General features: G+C 36.0%; 1 protein-coding gene across 1 annotated transcript in view; it reads left to right on the top strand.

The window, feature by feature from the left end:
• Positions 1 to 970: 970 nt before the first annotated feature.
• LOC145687340 (tyrosine-protein kinase transmembrane receptor Ror2-like) overlaps positions 971 to 25,551 on the top strand; it is a gene marked incomplete at its 5' end in the record, with an annotated part of 897,387 nt that continues 872,806 nt past the window's right edge. The window contains one exon of the mRNA XM_081760797.1: positions 971 to 1,253. Within this exon, the coding sequence (XP_081616923.1) occupies positions 971 to 1,253 (283 nt within the window). The remainder of the gene's footprint in view (positions 1,254 to 25,551) is intronic.

The raw sequence follows: 25,551 nt of genomic DNA, 5'->3' as shown, positions 1-25,551 counted from the left end.
GCCTAACTCGAACTTTGTCCTGAAACTACGTTGAATATTGACTACAGCCTGCTTATTACATGTAACTCGAGAACAGAAAATGCTGCCCTTTCATTGTTTCCTGCCATCTTGCTTTACTGTCACCCTGGGGACGGAATGGATAACTAAATGAGCTTTCCGAGCCATTAAAACTGATTTTTTTTTTCATTTAACATTAAGTTGCATGTCATTGTGGATAAATAAAAGACATATGAATTATTATGAAGCTTTGAAATCGGGAATATTATTTAAATAGCCATGTACATACAGTATATACTTCTACAGTATACGCTTGTAGACGTAGTAAACTGATATCAGTGCATTTATATAACTTGAGAGACGAACATGTACAGATTACTACCATGGTAGTATATTTAAAACAGATTTCCTGAAGACAGAGGTAGCAAGAATGTGAAAATATGTCATTAAAAAAGAAAAAAAAAGATCATTTGTTGATATGATTTTAAATGTGGCGTTATGGTAACTAGCATTATCACAAGAGAAGTGTACAGTCACGTTCTAAAGTTTATTTTCTGTTTTTTTTTTTTTTTTTTCAGTTATTTCTAAGTGAGTATATCATATTGAATGCAAAAAAGTCACTATGTTAAATCAAATTCTGTTTTAAGTTTTGAAACCTACAACGTCTCGTTGGAAAATTTCTAGGAAAGAAAATTTTATCAACTTTGAGCGTGGCTCCTCATATTCAATTTTGCTATAAACATTTTTTTCTTGTACTTACTTTTTATCAGTTCACATTAAAGTGTTCGACGTTCTCGGTAGAGTATATTGATTCTGTTACATAGAATTCTTTGTTTCTAGCTCATATTGACCTCTGCACGTTCTTTGTTAAGTAGTAAATCACTTTTTTTTTAACTAACCCGTCTGCTCTATCTCGTATGTTACATTTTTGGTGGTGGTTATTTGTGGTTGGTGACGTGCTTTTTCTCTCTTTTTTCCAGCCCCTCAGATCGCAGTGCAGCCCTCGAACGTGACGGCCGTAGTTGGGGGTACGGCCACACTCACTTGTGAGGTGACAGGGGACCCTAAGCCTCGAGTGGTGTGGCACTCCCGTAAGGTGGGAAAATTGCCCCGCTCTGGCTACAACTATCACGTAGGGGAGGGGGGACACCTGATCTTCACACGTGTAGAGAAAGAAGATGAGGGTCAATATTGGTGTGTGGCCAGATACGCAACTGGTCCTCGGCGTTCTCAAGAAGCGTATCTCACTGTTGAAGGTAAGAAATAATCGCTTGTTGTGCTTATGACTTGCATGTGCTTTGGTTCACGCTGTGAACCATAATTGCAATAATTAAAATATGTTACGGCGACATAAATTAAATTTTATCGAGTTGATTTTAACGTCCCGTTCAGCAGCGAGGCTATATGAGACGTGGACCTACTGATTTACGTGGAATCCGAACCACATGAGCTCCCGCCGGGAATCGAACCCAGGACTCCCACGCCAAAGGCGCGTACGCTAACCGCTTAACCACGGAGGAGCTCTAAATTTTATCGATCTGCAATGTTGTTTCGCATCATACATGGCGACACTAAAGGTGAAGTTTATTTTCATGGCAAAAGAAATGTGACTGTGGATAATAAAAGTGAAGAGTTGTTTCCCGATTTGCGAGTTATACTCCATATCTCATATATAAAATTATCTCGTTCACGAAAACTATTATTTTATATGTAAGATCAATTAGTTCCGTTAAGTCTTGTATTACCACTCATAAGCATAGTCTGCTATTATTATTATTATTATTATTATTATTATTAATAATAATAATAATAATAATATAAATAATAATAATAATAATAATAATAATAATAATAACTTTATTTTTGAAGTGCTATGAACAGATCATAAGCAAAAATACAGCACTATGTTAAAATCATTATATAGTCATTTTAAACAGAACAGAAATTATATAATATAAAATTACTATTAGAGCAGGTTAAGGCCTTTGTCAGAAGATTAATATATTAAAATTATAAGATTCAAACTGATATATAAAACAAAAAAATAAAAGAAAACAGTCAATTTCATAATATACGATTCAAAGAACTATGCAAATTAAAGTCTCATTTAACTACCATTTAAAATAATGAAACAACCTTACTTAAAATTTGACCTTCACATGCAAAAATCTCTTTCACTTATTGTCATATTTTAACGTAAAAGACTGGTTCTTTGAGTAAAAGATTATAACATAAAAATACACTGAAAATACACAATAACAATAAAATAAAGATAAGCAGCTAGAACCCTTGTAATAAAGTTAAAACAGTTTAATTTTTGTAAGATATTGTCATTCTTCCTAGTATTTCACGTTTTAAGTTTAATGCAACCAATATCGATCGATTCCTAACACTATAAATTGGCACTCTTATTCCTATATTTTCTAAGCAATATTCGCTATTATATGCCTATTTATTATCCAACACTATTTGAATAAATAATTTATCAGTAACTTTCCTTCTTTCTTGAAGCCCCCAAAATGTTAACCAGTATCCATATTCATATGCATAGTAATCTTTTTTCATTCTATAACACAGTAGACTTATGAAACATTTCTGTACAGCTTCGATTTTGTTAACAAGTGTGTTGGATAGACCATTCCAGACAACTGAACCAAATTCCAATTTAGATCTAACAAGTGTCTTATATAAGTACACATAAGAACTACCATTTATAAAATCAGGCCATTGATAAAGTATAAAACTTTTTTTTTTTCTTGCTGATTGCACTACCTCATTTATGTGATTAGGAAATTTTAATTGTATGTCATACAAATTACCGAGATCTTTAATTTGCTGAACTTTGTCTATTGTTACTCCATTAATTTTATACTTGCTAACAAAATATTGAGTTTTATTAGTGAATGTCATATGTTTAGTTTTCTCAGAGTTGATCATTAATAATAATAATAATAATAATAATAATAATAATAATAATAATAATAATAATAATAATAATAATAATAATAATAATAATAATAATAATAATAATAATATGTATGGACAGCGAAGCATCTCTAGTTGAATAGACAACTTTCCATTCCCTTACTCTACCGGTGTAGTTTACTATGAGGGACACAAATCAATAATCATTACGTAATAGAGTAAGTGCCTTTTACTCCGGCACGTTCGGAAACACGGCCGTGCTGGATTATTGATTTTGTCGAATTGTCGAACAATGGTGGAATTACAATATGCAAGGGCTGGATAAAAAGTAATGGCGCACCAAGATTTTAATCATGTTAGTTTCATTAAAATGAGTATCGGAGGGAGATACCGGGGTCAAAGTTTATTCCAACAACGTAAGACTCTCAAAAGTCTCTAATGTTATGACCATGAAGTTTGGTATACAAACTCCTACTTAAGTGCACACATGCTACAATATTTTCGAAAATTCCGCCTTTAAGCAGGAAAAAGGGTCAATTTTTATATTTTTTTCTCAATATGGCATCGACATTGCCTGTCTCACCACGGGAAAAACAGCTGAATCGTTTGAAGTGACTTTTAAATTTAGCGTATGGGTCGAACTTGGTATCTCTCTATTCACATTTATTCAAATACGCTTGCTAAGGGGGAAAGTAGGTTCAAATAAATCTTCAAGACATTTTTCACATAATCCTACTCCTCCCGATGAAATAGCGGATATTTCTTTTATTGAATAAATAAATAAATAAGTGTAGATATTTTCAGTATTTCCTCAAGCAGCCAGATGCAGGTTAAAATACAAGCATGAAACGCGTCTTTGATATGTAGACTATTCTATTCATTATAGTTGAAATTATTTCACCGGTTTTAAATGGTATACGTGTGTAGAGTCTCATGTTATTACGACAAAGTATATTCAGAAAGGGCTTGGGTATAATTGGATTAAAATGTTTGTTAAAGTGTGCTGCATTTTCTTGGGCTAAGTGGTAACCTCGTTAAAAAGTGCGGAAAGTTCGATTCAATTCTTGGTAGAGCTGCATATGTTGCGGATTCCATAGTAATTTATGGGTCACTGTATTATAAAGACTAGTGTTCTAAGGAGACATTAAACTTCCAATAACTAATTTGTAAGTATGCTAAATGATAATGTATGAGACAAGTAAAAAAAAAGTGCTATTACTAGTCCACAAGTAGTAAGTGCCTAATTATTGAACCATCCGCAGAAAAAAATGTTTGCATTCATTCCAATGTAAAATGGAAACAAAACATGTCTCTGGATTTTTTCTCATGGTAAGACAATTGAGGGGTGCAGAGCATTAGAAGTCAAGTCCCATTACGTAAGTTATGAGAAAAATAGACAAAATGTATAAGGAACTCTTAATTACAAAGAAAAAGTTTACACTGTTCTTTTTTCAGTTCATATGAGTTATGTAAATACACTATGTGATCAAAAGCATCCGGACACCCCCAAAAACATATTTTTTTCATATTAGGTGCATTGTGCTGCCACCTACTGCCAGGTACTCATTATCAGCGACCTCAGTAGTCATTAGACATCGTGAGAAAGCAGAATGGGGCGCTCCGCGGAACTCACGGACTTCGAACGTGGTCAGGTGATTGGGTGTCACTTGTGTCAGAAGTCTGTAAGCGAGATTTCCACACTCCTAAACATCCCTAAGTCCATTGTGTCTGATGTGATAGTGAAGTGGAAACGTGAAGGGACACGTACAGCACAAAAGCGTACAGACCGACCTCGTCTGTTGACTGACATTGACCACCGACAGTTGAAGAGGGTCGTAAATTGTAATAGGCAGACATCTATCCAGACCATCACACAAGAATTCCAAACTGTTTCAGGATCCACTCCAAGTACTATGACAGTTAGGCGTGAGGTCAGAAAACTTGGATTTCATGGTCGAGCGGCTGCTCATAAGCCACACATCACGCAGGTAAATGCCAAACAACGCTTCGCTTGCTGTAAGGAGCGTAAACATTGAACGATTGAACAGTGGGAAAACGTTGTGTGGAGTGACGAATCACGGTACACAATGTGGCGATCTGATGGCAGGGTGTGAATATGGCGAATGCCCGATGAACGTCATCTGTCAGCGTGTGTAGTGCCAACAGTAAAATTCGGAGGTGCTGGTGTTATGGTGTGGTCGTATTTTTTCTTGGAGGGGGTTTCACCCCTTGTTGTTTTGCGTGGCACTCTCACAGTGCAGGCCTACATTGATGTTTTAGGCACCTTCTTGCTTCCCACTGTTGAAAAGCAATTTGGAGATGGTGATTATATCTTTCAACACGATCGAGCACCTGTTCATACTGCACGGCCTGTGGCGGAGAGGTTGCACGACCATAATATCCCTGTAATGGACTGACCTGCACATAGTCCTGACTTGAATCCTATAGAACATCTTTGGGGTGTTTTGGAACGCCGACCGTACTTTACGGATGGCCGCCATGTTGGATAGGGACACGCTAGTGACATGTAATTTTCACAATTGGTCTCTGTATGTGATTACCTTTCAAACGAGATACCACACAGTGGGGGTTGCTATTTAAAATTTTGTAGTTACCCTCCGTAACCCTCTTGAGCGTACCTCATAGGGAATTCTCCATATCAGCAGAATGTTGTTTTATATGTTCCTTGAAGGTCAAAAAGGTTTCATGTTTCTATCTGCCTTGGTTTCTTCACGAGACGGGCCTTAGTGTTATTCGTGGAACGCACTGTATAATTCTAAATTATTTGCAAATATTCAAATAAACCAGAATGAAGTGGATAATACTAAGAAATATTTTGGCACGAAATGTTGTTTAGTGATTTTTTACAAATAAACTTTTAAAAAAGAACTTTACTGTATGCTACAAGAATTGAACTGATGGTCATGGAAAAAGTGAAACAACAACGAAAGGTTGCGCGCCGCTTTGAAGGTGAGCTGAAGTTTCCTTCCTTGGTAAACATGCATCCAAATCACTAACACAAAATACCTGATGGCTTCGCTTAAGAATTTACTAGCTTTATTTGGTCTCTTGTTTACATGTAAAATGTTTAATGCCTATGCATAATAGGACTGTTCGTATGTGTAGTAACTAAACTATAAGAGTTCATGTTATACAGGGTGAGCATAAAGTCTTGCCCTTATTACAAAAAAATATTACAGAAAAACCGTTTGGCATAATAATGTAAATACTGGTCAGTTATATAGGTTAGTATTACATTTTTTTAAAGACCACTTACGTTAGACCACTTCAATGTGTGCCCCCTTGGTAGCTCGGAGAATGTCTAAGCGGTATTTCAGTTCCCGCCAGGTGTTTTATAACATATCTTCTGTCACAGTACCCACAACTGCTTGTATCCTAGCCTTCAGTTCCCCGACGTCAGCTACAGGTGTGGCATAGACTCTGTTCTTGATATAATCCCATAGAAAAAGTTGAAACGTTTGCGACGCTTGCCGAACACGATCAACAGTTGCCTCACTCACACTAGGCCTGCCACTTCTCGGAATATCTTCAACGCTGCCTGTTGCTTTAAATCATTCATATCATCGCTTTATTGATTTCACATCCAGAGGGCTGCGGCCATACGAAGTCTCAAACTTACGCTGAACACTGATGGGCGATTTGCTTTCGTGATACCACAGCACGCATTGCGCTTTGTCCTGCTTCGATGCCATTTCGCCAACTAACCCGCGCGCGCCAAGTAACGTACTGCGTCACTCTTGGGTAGCACTAATGCCATACATTGGCCTTTAAAAAAAATCTTGTAATACTAACCTATGTAACGGATCAGAATTTACATTATTCTGTCCAACGGTTATTCCGTAATATATATATATATATATATATATATATATATATATATATATATATATATATATATATATATATATATATATATAATCAGGGCAGGACTTTATGCTCACGGTGTATTTCTAATAAAGTAAAACAAGATCCGTCTCTGCAAGTTATGCGCATTTACCACGTGTACGAAAAGGAGCTTAGAATTTGGCGATTCAAGTTTCGGAGATTATAAAATTGTAACTTGCTTATTTTATGTTATTTTATTTATTTGTTTATTTTTTGAAATATCTTTTGGGAAATCTCTGCTTCCTTCTGCGCTAAGATCAGAACTCCACTCATGCCTATATACGTGGAAGTCGCAATATTTATAATTTCAGGTAGTTTCTATTCAGATTTTTTAAAAAAGTTCCAAACGTTTCCAGAGATTCAATGTAGATAAACACAGTCTGAATATCACCCATTATAGTAAGTATTGCGTGAAACCAACTTTCAACCAATCGTGTAAGTTTTTTCAGGTCAAGTTACTAGAGTAACTCAGTCCAAACTGGAATGCAACCCCCGGAGATTACACGAGGTGTAGTACCATGCAAATTCGCTGAAAACCATCAAAATGTTATTGAAAAACATCACTGTTGGACTAAAATGATTATAAACCCTATTATACGTAACGATTTTTTGTACTTCGATGTGAAAGAATTTAGTTACTTTATCTTGTTGTCTAGTAACTAGTGCGGATAGCTCTAACACACTCAGACTGCTGCATATTAACTTACAGAAGATAAATTCACTTGTGCAGTTCTGAACACAATAATATATGACAAAATACAGTGCGCTGTTAATATATAAAGCCGAACGACTCAGATTCCTAAAACGAATGATTCATGCTCCTCTTCTTTCCTTTAGTAAACCATTATTTACATTATATAGATCACTGTGAAAATGAGTGGCAAGGATAGTAACTCGGAATATTATGAAAATACTTCTTGGCACTACTTCTAATACGTACAGCGAAACGTATATAACTTCGCGATATAAAACATATCGCCGCTCAGGGCTGTAGTTTCTTGATATTTTACTATTATTTCGCCAGCTTGTTGTTTCATGTCTTCTTAATGAATTCACTGTTACCAACGTCGGTTCCTTGTCGTATTCTAAAGAGTGCGAGAAAGGGCCGTACTAGAGTTCTATCAGCACACATGTACAAGGTACTACAACACTTATACTGTGAAGTCTTATTAAAGTAGCTAAATGTAATGGCTAGTAAACAAGGTCCCCATTACAAGCAGGACTCTGAAACAGGAGCCCCATTAAAAGCAGGCCTGGGAAACAGGTGTCCCATTACATGCTGGGCTGGGAAATGAGGCTCCATTATGAGCGGGACTGAAAAACGTGCCCCATTATAAGAGCAGCTGGAAAATAGGGCCCCTTTACAAACGGGGCTTTGAAACAGGGGCTCTATTACAAGTGAGGCTGGGAAACAGGGATCCTATTACAAGCAGGGTTGGAAAACAGTGCTCCATTACAAGCGAGGCCCTCATTACTTGCTTCATAAGAGCCTAGTGCATAACAATACAAAATACCGTTGTTGTATGTGCGTTTTGTCTTATTTGCTTTCTCTTATTATTTGGAAATTATATTACAGCCAATTTTTGTCTTTAATTTTTTTGGGGAGACTCCCAAGAGAGGGGGTCTTAAGCTATAGTTTGTTTAGCTTACGTAAGTTCGGCATTGCTGCTTCTCCATTTCTGTTGGTTGATTTTATTTCGTTTATTCCATTTTCAACGCTTAATCCATACAATCTTCACTTTTTTTTATTATTTGAACATCACACATTTTCACTTTCACTCCTCTGCATATATGTGTTTATATTACGTTTTGAAATTCGTATTGTAGATTTTTTTTTCATTAAAAGATACGAGGTGTGACACGAATGCCCCCCCTCCCCACACACACTATACTCTGGAGGTTTAAATTCGCTCCTATCACTGTTGGTGACAATATTGGGTCTCATTATGTGTGAGTTCACATATAAGATCTGCCATTTCCAACTTAGCTTCTTCAATTCAGGTAAAAGTGTATTGGCTTGAGGCCAGACTTTAGCCTCGAGAAAAGAAAAAAAGTCACATGATACCCAATTCGGCGAGTAGGTGGATAATCCATGATAATGTTCTCATGCGCCAAAAAATGTCTCACAGACAGAGCCTTATTATTGGTTGCGTTATTCTAGTCCACTTCCTCACAGTTGAGGCATCCTCCTCCTCATATATCCGTGAATTCTGGTTAAAATCTGGATGTACTAGTGCTGATTGTTTCTCCAGTAAGAATACGTTCAAACAATGCCCCCCCCCCAAAGAGCAACATTGCTTTAAATTCTGAACGGGACATGCGTGATTTTTCGGTCCAGGGAATCCAGGGCATTTCCACTGCATATATTGCCACTTAGTCTCTGGGTCGCAGGCAAAAATCCATGTCTTTTCAGTGATGATTATAGATGCCGATAAGACTGATTAATTGTCAATGTGTTGTAACATGTCCACACACAATTCTTGACGCAACTCTTGTGGTTCTGCCAGAAAAGTTTCGGCAAAATCTTGGCATGAATTTTTAAAATGTTTAATTCTTCTGTGATAATCCACCAGACAGGTTCCTTTTCTAAGTTTACTGTTTCAGCCGCTGCACTCACTTTCAATCTTCGGTCATTTCACATAACCTTGTGAACTCTGTTGATGTTCGTGACAGCAACTGAAGGCCGTGGCTGCCTAAATGATGGAAACCTTCAACACTTTTCCTACCCCCCGAGAAACGTTTGTGCCACTGTAAGACTTATCCTCTGGTATGCAAGTATCACTGTATGCACGGTTAGCATTTGAAATGTTTTAGTTGGCAGCTTTTAATTTTCACAAGAAACTTGATGTTAATCCTTTGTTCCACTTTCAAAGCAACCATTTTTTGACACTGCATGGTCACTCATATTCACAGAGTGACGCCTCATCCAGATTTGCCGAGGTTGGGCGAGTCCACAGTTCATGCAGAGAAGAAAGAGTGATTTTTCAACATGTCAACAACAGATTTAGTGCAACTGCTTCCGTTTATGAAATATAAATTCAGTATTGTTGAAATTATTGGTTATTATTCTTCGTGAAGTGTGGCACAGTTATTTCGCAAAACGAGTATTAAAACAAACAAAAAAGTTACAATCTGTACAGTTCTAAAATGCCTAAGTATTATATTGTGCTTTTAAAATAAATTTTACACTGTCGTAGAATATTTTGTTTCAGCAGTCCTATTTTTAATAGTTTATGTAAATTTTCGTAACGTGTTATGCGTTTGTCAGTTTCAAGGGACTGTAACCCCTCCTAATCCCTAGATTCACCGGAATTCTACTAATACAATGTACCGCAAACATTCTGAGAATCGTAGCAAAATTCGTGTTATTTTTGAATCCATCACCGCTTACTATATATGTGCATTGACATATTTGTGTAACACAGATTGAAGTTCTCATTCCAAATGTATTTTAACAACCCTTGTAGTAAGTACAATTCGAAGGAAGACAAGCAGAGATATCAAGAAGAATGACCAGCCTGAGAAAACCCAAAATTATTGGGATGTCAAAATGTCTGTAAGTTCACAATTATGTTATACAAACAATATGTTCAGTCAATTCTTTTCTAAATTTCGGACCATTGTTTCCGGAAATTTTCTGTTAGTTTCAGTTTCAAAAAAAAAAAAAAAAAAGTTTTATGAACGTTGTGTTCGTTTTCATGCGTAGTATTGTATTAATGAAACTTGAGAATCCAAAAAGCGCTGAATTACTAGTTGGTTTACCCTCTAGCGACAATAAGGAAGGGAGTATATTGTTGTAGCGAAAGTTAATACAAAGAGGGTTATACGCTTCTACGAGAAAGAGGGGAGAATCAGCGTAGAGGGAAGTATGTAATGAATTTGTAGTAGTGTGTACCAGAAAACTCATTCACTTCAGAGAGAAGGACACATTAACTATATATAGTGTAATATTTCTCTGTGTCCACATTCAATTTTGTGTGTTTCAATATCTTTTCCTCCGCTTTCAATTCACCCCTAAGAATTATTTTCTGTAGGTGAACTCGAGGTGAAAAAAGCCACATGAAAGGGATGGCGTAAACAAGTAACCACATCCAACTTTATGAACATTACATGGATTTAATAGTATATGCTTTATTGTGCAGCAAATCCATTTACTATTAGGTTGGTGTGAATGAAATGTCCTCCTTTACAGATGCGCCATTTTCAAAGACCAAACCTGAAAACTATAATGCTTGTTTAATCAAAAGAGTCACCGTCTGCAATAACACACTTTTGCCTTTCCTCAGCCTACAATTGGATTCCGTCGCAAAATATGCAATTCTGGTTTCAGTGATGCAAAAAAGTCCTCAACTGAACATTGTACAGTCCGCAGCAAAAAACCTGCAACATGAGCATGTAAGTTTATTGTGAAATTATGCCTAACAGCGCAGGGAATCAACACATCGTCTACGTCTACATAACGAATCACGCCAGGAGAAACCTTGGCGTCCTCCCCTGCTCACTTATTTTGGACCAAAAGATTTCGTCGTTTCACAATAAACTTACATGCTCATGTTTTTTGCTGCAAACTGTACCATCCGGTTATCGAGAAAGGTAGTCTTTTCCAAGAAGTGATCGACATGCTGGAAGAAATAGTGATGACTGGAAGAGAGATCAGTGGAATATGGTTTTATACTACAACTTTCGGAGAGTCTGCACCGTTCTTTGTTCAACATGTGGGTTAACGTTTTGGTGCAGCATAGGACACCATGTCTGTTAAACGTTAGTAGATGCTTGTAAAAAAAAAAAAAAAAGTTTCGGTGAATTTCATGGAGTTCAGCACTTTGACGATACCCATTGATGGTTTCAACTTTTCTGAGGAAGATATAATGGACACTCCCACATATACTAGCAACATCGCCTTCTGTGTGAACTTCCTTCTGGCTATATGGTTAACGTACGTATCTTTGGCGCTGAAAACGTGGGTTCAATTCACCGTGGAAGCTCATGTGTTTTGGATCTTACTTTAAGGTGTAGATCACATCTCTTAATAGTCTCGGTGCTTAACCTCACGTCAAACTCCATATCAATCAACCAACCAATACTTTCTATGGATGTGGTTTAGGAAACTGACCTGGACATTGATCATGATCCAGCCATTGCCATTGAAAATTTTCATAGCAGGCCTACTTTTCACCTGAATCGACAAAACTTTTGCGGTTATTCTTTACACTTATAGAACTGAATACTTTCATACGGCGATTCTTGTTGACCGGTGTCAATTCATTTGGTACCCATAAATTCAAGTGTTGCACCTTGCCAATTGCAGGGAGCTGCCGCACGGCATTATTATGATGTGTCGAAAACTCGTCAGCAGTAACACGAACACTTTTGAAAGGATCTACGTGCAGGGTGTTCCGAGGAGCTCATCCGAACATGATGTTAGTCGGTGCATATTGAGTTAATTTTGCCATTCTGTGTTACTGGAACGAAGTATGACAAGCTAACAGTGAATGATGCTTATTTTTGCTATTCCTTGTTCAAATGCGCCGTTATATTTTTATGTGTAGAACGTTCCCGTTTGAATTTGAAAAGAAAAATCACATGCATTTGTGTCTTCGCCATGGTGCATTTTCCTATCACTTTCTCAGTCTACTGACTGTCTAGGTGCATCTAGTCTAGGTCTAGGTCTAGGTCAGATTTCTAGACATATACTGAGCTTGTGACGTTATATGCATGATTTTTTTTTTATTGGTCATGTGAGTTTCTTACCAGACGTGAAAGCTGAAATTATATTTGCACTAACCTAGTACACATACCTTTTATCACAAAACAGCATCATAAACTGGCATCAACACAAACACGTTGTTGTTGTACTCTATATAGAAGAGTAGATTAAATATCTACTAATTACTAAAAACTGATTGAACACTTTCTTCGATAGAGGGATGGACTGTCGCAGTGAACGGAACGTCCTAATTCCGATGTAGAAGACGCAGACAAGCGGCTCAGAAAATATACACACACACAAATCGTGAACACATCATGCTACTAGTTTTGAGACCGAGAAAAGACATTTAGGGCTGGATTTGGGAGAATCATGATTGACGAATACCATAAAACGGCAAGAGCTTCTGATTTCAAGTGTAAGGAATCGATGTTTAAGAATGACTTACGGAAAATATAGTGTGGGAATGGACTACACATTTTGCCTAGTGATTTCCATAAATGTGTGTATCTATATTCTGGGGTTTAACGAGTTGATTTACTGTGATTTTGGGACATTGAAAAAAGATAATTAGGGACCTTTTTTTGGACTCCGTTGAAATAGAACTTGCGTTTTCTCTTTCGATGTGAAGAAACTACCCATTTGTCAGTAATTAACTTCATTTGTGTAATATTTCTATAATCTTAATATTGTCATTCTTAATCGCTTTGCTAATGGAATGCTTTGCAAGGTACAGACAATAGGACGTTAGAAGGGTTTTAAAGCTAGACCTTAACTTCTTAAAGGTTTTTAAGTGATTAACAATCATTGCGTATTTCAAGCTTCTTTCTGTTTTTACTCAATATACACAAATCTTGTCTTGTTTTTCTAAAATCATTTGTTTTCGAAATAAGAAGCAGACAATACAATCGTAAGGGGAAGAAAGCAATTAGATAATTAAATGTGATGAGGTCAGAATTGTAGTTACTTGTGAACGTTTAACATGGCGATTCACGTATCCCTCGAGTGATATTTAAAAGGGGATGAGAAGAAACTTCAGATACTTTATTTGTATGTATGTGTGTGTGTGATGCAGGTATTAATTAAAACGATTGCAAGTAGAAATTGAATTCCTTTCAGTCGTAAATGCCTTGCGTGAAGGGGTGTAGATGGAAGAGGAAATATTAACGCATTATGAAGACAAAACAAACTCCGTACCGGTGTTCTTCTTTGATGTTCCCCCGATCAAGAGAATTTAAAGTACGAGAGAAGTGCAAAAGATGAAATGACAACGTTACGAACTGCAAATGAAGTAGAAATCTCTTTGATATAGTCAACGCGCAATGGCGCAAAGAGTAGTATTCGATCTTTGCATGCCGTTCTGTTTGTTTTGTCTTTCTTCTGCTCAGTTGTCACATTATTATTGAAGGAGAGATGATTGAAGTTCCTCTTTCACTACTTTCATGATGGCAAACAACAAGTTTATATTTGCCTTATAATTTACAGTTTGAATGCTACAATAAAAGAGTCTTCGCGATTGGGTCAAAGCTTAGACCGTGTTTGTTGAACTTTAATGTGTAAATAGCATTGGTAAAAAGTTTTTCGTTCGGTAGATACATAAAGATGATGACATGCATTTATGTATCCCTTCCCACACAATGGTCATTTCAGTAATTAAACTTTTATATGGTTTAACATCTGAATCATGTAAGAGAAGAACCCTTGTAGACGACCACCGCACAACATGACCTATTTTTAATGGAGCAGATTAATGTGAATCCTCTTTATGAAGTCCACATCTTCTGCCAACCAGTGACAGCATATTCTTGCAAGAAAAAAAAGTGGTTTAATTCCTTTCAGACAACCATTTCACAACAAGTACATATCGCCGAAGTTTTCACTTACTGGTGAATATCTCATTTCCCATGCATCATGAACTGGCAAATGTGCAAAAATCTTGATTTCGAGGAAAATGACGTTGAAAGTCGTAAATATTACATTACCTGCAAATTGCTTATAAAAAACATCGAGGTAAACTTAATGGGGACTTCATACGTTGTTAGAACAAAGTACAAGTTTGTTCCAATATAAACAATGACACAAAACTCAACATGTTAAATTTTACACATTCACCGCTTCGTGATGGAAGTTGGGATATTCGGCAATTCCTGAAAACATTGATGGTGTGTTGCATTCGCGAATTTACAAGCAGATTGAAGTTATGATAATCGTCGTAACTAATGAAGCAATAACTTGAAAATGCAGTAAAAAATGGTGTACCGTTGGTTACGAGGGAGAAGTGTGCTTTCTCGTGAATGAAAAACTTTTGATGCTCGTAGGTGGTGTTGCAAGCTAATTACGAACATGCTCTTCCCCGGCAAGATCCTTTCTTAAGAATTTTTAGAAGCTTATGACATAGTACAGAAGTAGAACCAATTTTGACTGTCTTTTCTTCAACGAAGGCTCTTCTTGCTTTCTTCATTTTACTTAATACTTGAAATATGATCGGGTTAGCGTTCTGCGAACTTATGAGTTTGCCAGAAACTACATGCAATTGCATATAGATTGTTTTTTTTTTCATTAATGTGTAAATTGTAAGTTTAGTCGTGTCTGGTTAATAGCAAGAATATATTAATATCTTTTCTTTATAATATGCGGTCTATATTAGGGAAGAAGGAAAACGGAAAATCGAAACGATATTTAGTTAAATAATTTAAACATGGCACGAGTCAAATACAAATAGTACTTGCTAATCTGCATTTCGCGCGAAAGAATGGGAACTGAACCTTAACAAGGAAGCGATGGAAAAATGTCAATTTACGAAGAAATTAACGATGTATTGTTTTAGTGATTTGATCGTTGTCGTTAAAAAAAAAAAATCCCAATCGATAAACCTGTGTCAACGCAATCTTTACAAACACCTCACAGCATCGACAGTAAATATATTCTGAGATAGAAGTGGCAAGAATGTTTGTCAGATTAAGTATTTACGTAGCTTCCTCCCATTATTTGAACTTTACAAACTGATTTGGCACTACTTGGTAGATCATTGATTTTTTCCCCCTTTTTAATACATGCTACTCCTAATCTAGTCAACTGATTCCAGTTCAAATTTTGGGTGCTTCTCCTAAACAGGTTTTATTGTACTTTGTTTAAACTATTATTTTTCTTATTATGTTTTTCCAGCCATGTGTACGTTATAAATAAGCCCCCGTCTTATGTTATAGCTGTAGATCCTTCCTGACTATCTAATCACTTTCTTCATTGAAAGTACGTACTTAACTCCAAAATAGCGACTTCCGTAATTCTTTTTTCTTCTTTCTCATTTTTAGGGTAGTTTTACCATTCTTTTTTGTACAGTTCCTAAATAATTCCCGGTGAGAGTTATGCAGTTCGGATGTACGTTAAGTGCATATCCACGCGTCGGTCCTAAAAAGGAATCGTTAAACTTCAAATAATCGAATCGTAAATATGCTCTATTTTGTTTTCTCCTTTCTTCCCATTTATTTCTTTCTCTCCCTGCTTCAAGCTTAGCAATTGGTCTTGTTCCAGATCTTTTAAATTTGTTTTTCTCTATTCTTGAATTTTGGAATTGCTCACTGTTTTCTTTCTTCAGATTTAGCAGCTGCTCTTGCTTCCTCATCTCCGACTATCTGTTTCTTTGTTTTATTACTCCAAAATGTCATTTTATTCTTTCCATTACAGTAGTATTGTCATTGCTCTAGCATATACCATTAATATGTGGTTATTTTTGGGTTTGTTTTGATTATCATAAAAGAAGATTACAAATGTTCGAAGGACAAGTGCGTTTTCTAAGGTAATGAATTTTGCCATACATGCATACACACACACACACACACACACACACACACACAAGAAATACATGCATGTTTCTTTTAACATAAATACTATACTCCCTTGTTGAAGTATTTTTAGAGCTTTGCTCTTATTTATTCAAATAAAACATAAACATCATTTCCTTTTCGCTAGTTTTCCATTTATAGCAGACTTAATATTGCGTTTTCGCACTACTGTTGATTTCATTTGTAAGTTTTGCTTTACTGCTGTTTTGAGAATGTTACCCTTGACTTCAGGATTAAAATTCAAATGGAAAATGCAAGTAACTTGGGGATGTAAATTGGACCACGGAATTCAGCAGGTTCTTTCTATGTGTCTTTGATGGAGAAATTTTGATGGTGTCTCCTGGGAGACAGCTGTTTACGTCTTCCCTAGAGACAAGACGTGGAAGAATTTATAGCTGGAGGACAGTTATAGAGATCCGTGTCGGAATTTTTCTTCTGAACCCCGACTCGATTATCTATCGATTAGAAATCGGAGCGTGGGTTTCTGTTATTGAGCGCTTTTTTTTCTGAAATGGGTATCCTTTCGAGGGGGTTTCCCTAGGGAAATGGGAAGGAAAGAAAGTGGGGAGAGCCTAGGAGGAACAAAAGGCGATCACTATGTAAACGGTAGCCATCCGCACGCCTGCTTGCTCTACTGCGAGAGGAGAATGGCTTCAAAGTGAGACGAAGTGTGGAGTTGCTGGAAAATTTTCCTTTCCTTGTCCTGAAACCACCAACGAGAATTTTTCTCCAAGGTTTTATAACCATTTGTAAGAGAGACGTTTTTTGTGACTGGTGTGAAAACAAATGGGATAAATCGACAAGAACTGTTTAAGATTTGCCTACGGTTAGAGACATTTTTTAAAAAAAAAAAGTTTTGGTGACGAAGAAAGGAAATGGCTACTTTATCAGTAAATAAATAAATAAATAAATAAATGTAGAAAGAATTATCTATTTATCATTAGCTTTTTTGTTTTACATAAAAGTTGTTAGGAGTTACTAAAAATAAGAAAGTGTTTGTTACATGTGTTCATTTATTAAAATATGCACATTATTAATTCATATGAAAATATTGTTGATGCAGCAAAGACGAAACAATCAGTAAGTGTGCAACAAAACGTTGAAACCTAGTTTGCGTCACTTAACCTAGCATCCGTCATCTACAACTACTGGACCAGTACTGCTGATCTTGGGAATGTTTGAATTTTAGTTAAGTCGAACTTTGTTAATTAAGATTTTTCGTACTCATCTAGCAAAATTGTTAAAGGAGCAGTTAGAGTTAAAAACAAGTTTGGTGCAGCAGAAAGAGTAACAAAAATGAGACCCATATATATATATATATATATAATCGTGATAAACCGTCTCGTTCAGCTTCCATAGGCATTTGTTTTTGATGAATCGTAAATGCTGGCGTCACTCGTACGCAGCTGATAAACCAATAGTCCACTGGATTTAATAGATTGTGTTTTGGGTTCGTTAGTAGTCTTGTTTTGTGTTAAATTCTTGAGGGACGTTTTTGTTAGCTGCTTTTCCTACAGCATTAGTATAAAAATAGTAGAGAGAGAGCAGTAATTACGTAGTGTTGTGCGAAGCAGTGTTTCTTCCAGGCGTTTTTGGTGGTGGCACTGTCTCCCAGAGCTCTGAGAGTGGCCCCCGGAAGATACGAAAATAATACGTCTATAATATAATAAATATAATTGTACTGTGTGAAAATAATGTGCCCCTCTGAATACTAAGTGTGCTCCTCCCTGGAACATTTTTTTCTGAATGAAACACTGGTGCAAAGTAGAAAAGACGTGTTAGAACAGTGCGTGCTGTGTCTGTGAATTGAGGTAGGAATACCTAACTCGTGCTGTTTTCAGTTGTAATTCTCGTACGATTAAAGCTGAAAACATGAAGTATCTTTATTTTTCTTTTTTCTTTTCTTTTCTTTTCTTTTACGTTTCCAAGTCGTGAAAAATCACCAGATCGATATAAATTATGGCTCAAGAAAATCGATAGAAAAAATTGTGCCAGATGGAAACACTCGTGTTTGTTCCAAACATCTTGAAGAGTCCGACTTCGAGCAGTCATGTTTACTGAAAGAAAAGCTAATGCCAGGAGAATTATTTACACGCAAACTGAGAAAGAATGCTGCTCCAGTTATATTATTGAAAGGTTTAGAATCCGAGCCATTGAATAAGCGCCGATCTATGTTCCGTTACCAACGTAAAAAAAAAAAAAAAAAAAAAAAAAAAAAAAAAAAAAAAAAAAAAAAAAAAACGTACAAGACGCAATTGATGGTTGTAGTCGAGACGAGACATTAGAGGGTAATAGCAACGGTGTCACTCATGATTGTGACGGTACTGCTTTAGAAATAATGTAACTACAACTGTTAGACAATGTGAATTGGGGAGTGAAATATACCGGCTCGTAGAAAGAATCAGTGACGATGACAGAGTTCCTCAGGACATTGATTTCGTTTAATTTTTCTGTATCAAGGGACAATGATGACGGTGAAGAGAGTTGTTCTGCGGAGAGCGATGCGAATGAAACAAATTTAACCGGTAAATTATTTTTCGTATTCTGACAAGCTTTACAGTTGCTATTTCATTTTTTCCACATGTGTCGCGTTCCTGTACATACCTGAAGCACAAAATTATAGTGTCAGCGTTAGATATTCCAATAAAACGTGAAAATGAACATACTTATGTTCGGGAATCAGAAGCATGATAAAAGAAAAGGTACTTGTGTGTTGTAACAATCTCGTCCGCCATCTATTAACATCGTATTAGTTTCGAAATTTTAGTTTATTTTCTGAAAGGGTTACATGCACAGGACCGACACGGCATAGGATCGACACGGCATAGGATCGACACGGCGTAGGATCGACACGGCATAGGATCGACACGGCGTAGGATCGACACGGCATAGGATCGACACGGCACAGAACCGAAACGGCACAGGATCGACACGGCATAGGATCGACAGCAGAACTTTCATACGATCGAAATAATAAAAAATACATTATTTTATAATTACGCAATATTAAGTAACAATTATTTTCTCAAGGATATATAGGAGAGAACCGTCATACGATCGAAACGGCATAGGAACGAAACGGCGTAGGATCGACACGGCATAGGATCGACACGGCACAGGGCCGACACGGCATAGGACCGAAACGGCACAGGATCGACACGGCACAGGACCGAAACGGCATAGGATCGACACGGCACAGGATCGACACGGCACAGGATCGACACTCTGTAGGGTGGTCAACACTTTTTGAAAATATCAATATCGCATATCCCTCACCTTGAATTTGTGGATATAAAAAATTGTAAGGATAAATAATTCTAAATGGTCTATTTTTAAAAAAAATATGTATATATATATATATATATATATATATATATATATATATATATATATATATATATATATACAAATTGTATAAAAATATTGTGCGTAATATATCCATGCCGTAATAAATACACCTTTAATTTTGTGATATTAAAAAAAATACGCTAAATAACTCCAATAGTTGATTCGAGGTTTTCAATACCGAATAAATAATATTATTTGTCTGATATTTTTATAATGCTGTAATTTTTTATGTATACTAAGTTGAAGTATGTACATGTAACTGCAATTTTAAAACTGTAGGCTTAGAATTTGCGTTTGGATTTTTTTTTTTTTTAAGCGAAGCAATGCACCTATGTTAAGTTGCCTCCTTTCAAATTTCGAATTGAAATCGGAAGCCAATCGTTTGTTTTTCGTTTGTTATTGACTTTTTTGAAGAAAAATAGTAAAAATCGTATCTTTCTTAAAACATAAAGAGATGTTTACAAAATAAAGTTGGTATATGGCCAAATTTACCCTTGTTCCTCCACTTAAAATTTTGATTGAAAATCAAAATCAATTGTTTGATATGCGTATGCTACTAATTATTTTGAAAAAGAATAGTCTGTTTCGAAAAACATAAAGAGTCTTTTCAAGAGAAATGGGTGATGGAATTTCATATTGGCTCCACTTTAAAGTCTCGAATCAAAACCGAAGCCAAGCGTTTCTTATTGGTTGATTTTAAGAGCAAATCGCTTGTTTCGAAAAAATAGAGAAAGAGATTTACAAAATAAATTTAGAATGTGATCAAATTCAATCTGATTCCTTTACTTACAAATTTCGATTCAAGACCAAAATCAATCGTTTGATATGGATTTGTTGTTGCTTGTTTGGAAGAAAAGTAATTTGATTCGAAAAACATAAGAATATAATTAAGAAATAATGTTGATGAAGGTGATTTGTTTCGGGGCGGTTTGCTTATTTTGAAGAAAAAATCACTTGTTTCAAAACAACCAGTAAAATATATCTATTTCCAGGATACATTTGGTGGTCAACTTCATACTGTTTTTTCTGCTTTTAAATATCGATTCAATACTCAAGCTAATAACATGTTTTCCTTTCTTATTGATTGGTTTGAAGAGGAAATAGTTTGTTTTGAAAATTATTAAGAGTCATTTACAAAATAAGGTTGGGTGGGCCAACTTTTTGGTGGTATTTCAAATTTCGATTTAAAATCAAACTCAATCATTTATTTTTCGTTCGTTATTGATTGTTTTGAAGAAAAACTAAGAACCATTAAAGAAATTTTTATAGTAAAGGTGGTCACCTTCACAGGGTTCCTGCACTTCAAATTTCGTTCAAAGCATAAAACGGTTAAAATAATAAGAGAAACACAATCAGTACTCTACGCAAATGTTTAGGGGGTTCAGGGGCTTTAGGAACACAAGTTTATAAAATATATCAAGTGTTTATATATATAAACGTGCTAATATGATAAACGTGCTTAATTTTGCATAATACCTTGCTCAAGGGGGGTTTCAAAGTCCTTAATCCCTTTACTTCAGTACGCCACTAAACATCAATTATAAGTCATTCGTTATCCAAATTGTACTTCTTGTACTGATTCAATCCTTAATTTTAAAGTTCAAAATTATATGAGCACTTATTATGCTATTGGAAAAGAGCACATATTTTACGACAGTGCAAGGTAGTTTCTTGTTTTAACAATTGAAAGAAAGGAAAACACCAATAAAAGTAATAATAATACCTGACACGAATTCCGATAGTAAATCATATTTTATTATCTTATTTGAAACTTTGAGAAAATTGAAGCTCTACACCGAATACAAATTGGATAATAAGCAATGCTTTATAATTGCTTGATAAATTTCAAATTGAGAACAAAGAGAGTGATACTGTTTAAAAGAAAGATTGGATAAAAACAAGAATTTTAGGAATGATCTAAAAAATGGATCAAAGTATTATGATCTTGGCTAATATTAATTTTTGGATCAGTTACCATAAAATATTCGAACGGTCTCTAAATCGAGTTTACTCCAGATATGTAGTTTTCCAGGTATAAGGAGTACAAGAAAAATTTCGATTAATTAAATATTTTGGATTTTTTTTATAACGGGCCACAAAATTTTTGGACGGTCCCTAAATCGACTTTTCATATTTTTTACGCAATAAGCATATCTCACTGAGTTAAGTGATATCTTGGGTTGGGTTACACTATATGTAGTTCTCCATATATAAGACATACAATAAAATTATTGATTGAATGAAATATATTGGACTTTTTGGATCAGGGACTACAAACGTTTGGACGGTCCCTAAATCAAGGTTTCGTATTAATTTCGGAATAAGCACATCATGCTGAGTTAAGTGATAGTTTTGGTTTGGCTGCACTATATGTAGTTCTTCAGATGTAAGACGTACAAGATTTTTTTTTTTTTATTGAATGAAATATATTAGATTTTTTGGATCAAGGGCAACAGAATTTTTGAATGGCCTCTAAATCGAGCTTTCGTTTTATTCAGGCACTAAGCACATCATACTGAGTTCAGTCATAGTTTAGGTTTGGGTACACTATATGTTGTTCTCCAGATATAAAGCCTACAAGAAATTTATTGTCTGAAATATATTGGATCTTTTGATCCAATAATAGTCCTTCATCCTCCATTTATACATTAAGAAGTAACAGTATAACGTGTACATTACGTGATACACTTTGTATTTTATGGTGTGATGTTTAATAATAAATTATTAACAGAATACCCGTTCTTCGCACGGGGAGAATAGTTTCATTTTGAGCATAAAGGGCAATGGAATCTGAGTATGGATTTAAACTGCATCGGGAGTGTTACTGTTCGTCTGAGTGATCCAAATACTATTTCATCGACACTAATATCGGTATTATTTTTTATCATTATATATATAGTGTGTAACTTCATTAATGTAATGAACGTCTGGAGGTGATTCCTGGACTCGGAAGAAGAATTTAAATGAAACGAAGTCTTTAGCTTATCATAATTATAACTTCTATGCCAATAGTAACGGATGATCAATCAACGGCTTCCTGTTCAACTTAAGAGTGTGTAAAAATGAGAAAAAAATAACTTTGATCCAGAGTAGGTTTATAACGACTGTGCATAAGACAGTCAGGGGCAAAAGATCATGTACGATGAACTAGAGTATAAGGGATTCTTCACATAACAACAGTGATTCCCACAAATTATGTGAATATAATTTGAGCCAAAGTAAGCTAGATTAAAAGATTTCCTCCCCGTAATGCGTAAATTCGTGGAAGATAATAACTACGAGTACAGAAGGAATGAAACTCGACGATACTCAAGGTTTTGCGCGTGTTGCACAAGGAAAGAAAGAAATACAATTTCAAATTATCGATTTATTCTGTTTCGGAGAAGGTAGGATAACTGAAATACTCAGAGGTACCTTGTACAGTATTTGTGCAATGCAGTATGTGTACACGAGACAGCTATGAAGAATAACAGTTCACAGTCTGATATTGTCGACCGTTGACCGCATTGCAAAGATGACATCGGCGAAGCAAATTTTTCCGCGTGTGATCAAGCACATCTGAAATTTCGTAGATGATTGCCGCAGCTATATTACATCGAGCTACAAGTTCTTCGACTGTCGTGGCCGGAGTTTCATACGTATCCCCGAAATAAAAAATCAAGCAGCGTGAGGTAGAATGAACGAGGTTGTCATAACACAGGTTTTTCTCTCCCAATCTGGGAATGTTTCATTTAGGTAAGTCTGCATGTTCCTGTCAAAATGTGCAGGTGTACTATCATACTGAAATCACATCTGCTGTCTTATCTTCAAGGGCACATGTTCTATCAATTTTGGGAGAAAATTACGTAAAAATAAAAGATACGTACTCCCACACAGGCAGACCGATAATAAATAAGTTCCTACCACAAAATTATCCACCACACCACACCAAATTTCTGCTGCTGATCGTTTACTAGAGTTGCATGTGGGTTTTTACGCCATACACATGATAGTTTCAAGACGGTTTTGATCATTCGACGTACGCTGTCTTCAAGTTCAGCTGTCCATATGGGGCTATTTCCTCCGATTGCACGTACGAGAAACCGAAGGGACCCCTCTCTCGAAGTCGAATATGGAGGCGTGGAAAAATACAAGGAAAGTTACTCTCTTTTGAGGGCGACGGTCACGATATAAACGCCTCACTTCTGGGCTATTGCCCTTTGCTACTCCATAAATGAGTTGCATATCTGCCAGCTCGTGGACAGGGTAATCTTCCATCGCGCAGGCGTGTACAGGTTAACACAATCAATTTTACTTAAACACCAACGTCTACACTTTTACACGACCTTAAATACCTGGACACAACCCTCTACCGTTGAACACAACATTTCCCATCCTGTTATACAGCAATTACACGTGTAACAGTAGAGCATCTGACTATGTATATCACTCACAAGTTGCGTAGATGCTTATTACAACTCAGCCATGCTAACTGAAGCCATTCCACAATAAAACTTCAAGACAGCCTTCTGTAAGCCACTCGCAATTGGCACACAAGGGACGATAGTTCCGTAGGTATTTCTCCGTGTAGGTATTCCATACAGCTCTAAGGTATGTACATTAGAATGTCGAAAAAAGACTATCCTTTTTTTAAAATGTACTTTCAACGAGCTTCCTTTGAGAAAATTTCTCCGGCAATGATAAAATCAAAATGTAAGTGGTCTACACTAGGATAGTATTTTGGTATATTCACAATAGCAATGAAGTTTTTCATAGCTCAAGGAAAAGTTGAGGTTTGCCAACTCGAAGGAAGGGGAAAACGCCATCAAAAGTATTCCTGGGAGAAGATTCATCTAACGGATAAATCAAGTATACTATTCCAGCGCACTTCTTGGTATCGTTATGCAACGTGTACAACATCCCTTGTTTCTCCACTTTTGTTGCTTCTGTGCACAGAAGTACCATATTCCACGGAATTACATATTACGAGGAAGAAACCGTTTAATGCAGCTTACTTTTGCCCCATATCTATTCACACAATATTTGGAATCCCTGGGTCATGTGGAGAATTCCTTGTACACTTGTTCATCACATATGATCTTTGCATTTTTCGATGTTATATTTATTTACATGCCGCCTGACTGTCCTATGCACAGTCGTTTTAAACCTAATCTGGATCAAAGTTATTTTTCCTTTTTCACACACTCTTGGACAGGAAGCCGTTCATTTATCATCCGTTACCATTAGCCTAGAAGATATAAGTGTGATACGTTAAAGACTTCGTTCCATTTAAAATCTTCTTCCGAGACGTCATTATGTACTGAGACAAAATAGATGAATCACACATGTGTATCTCTCTTTCTTTCGAATTCTGAGTGTTCTTCTAACTTTAACGATGCACTATTATTTTTTAATGTTAAATCTTGTACTTGATTGATCATTTCTTCATTCAACGTTTGATAAAATACTCAAAGGAATACTCCAGTTTCTTTGGAAGTCATCCTTGCATCGTCACTGTACACTAATCGAATCTACGACTAAAAACAATGGACATTCTTTTGCCCGACTTCAATCCGACGTTTTGTTCATGAGTTATGGCGGTTTATACATTTTTCCGACAAATTTTCGGGTGTTACACCCAGGTTGTTGTATAGTTTTTGTTTTATTTCGGTGTCAGGAATCACCTAACGACGTTTGTTATATTAATTAAGTTACACCCTATATATATACGGGCGCCATTTTATGTATTAAAAAAAAAAACAAATTTGTTTCGTAACGTCAATAGCTAAACTATGTAAACGTATTTACTAGAGAAACACTTTTTAGTTCTTGTAATAATTTTCTCTC

This window comes from Thermobia domestica, chromosome 6 (genome assembly GCF_964235325.1).
Source record: "Thermobia domestica chromosome 6, izTheDome1.hap1.1, whole genome shotgun sequence".
NCBI lineage: Eukaryota > Metazoa > Arthropoda > Insecta > Zygentoma > Lepismatidae > Thermobia > Thermobia domestica.
The sequence above is the reverse complement of the archived record's forward strand: the minus strand, read 5'-3'. Positions and strand labels throughout refer to the sequence as shown.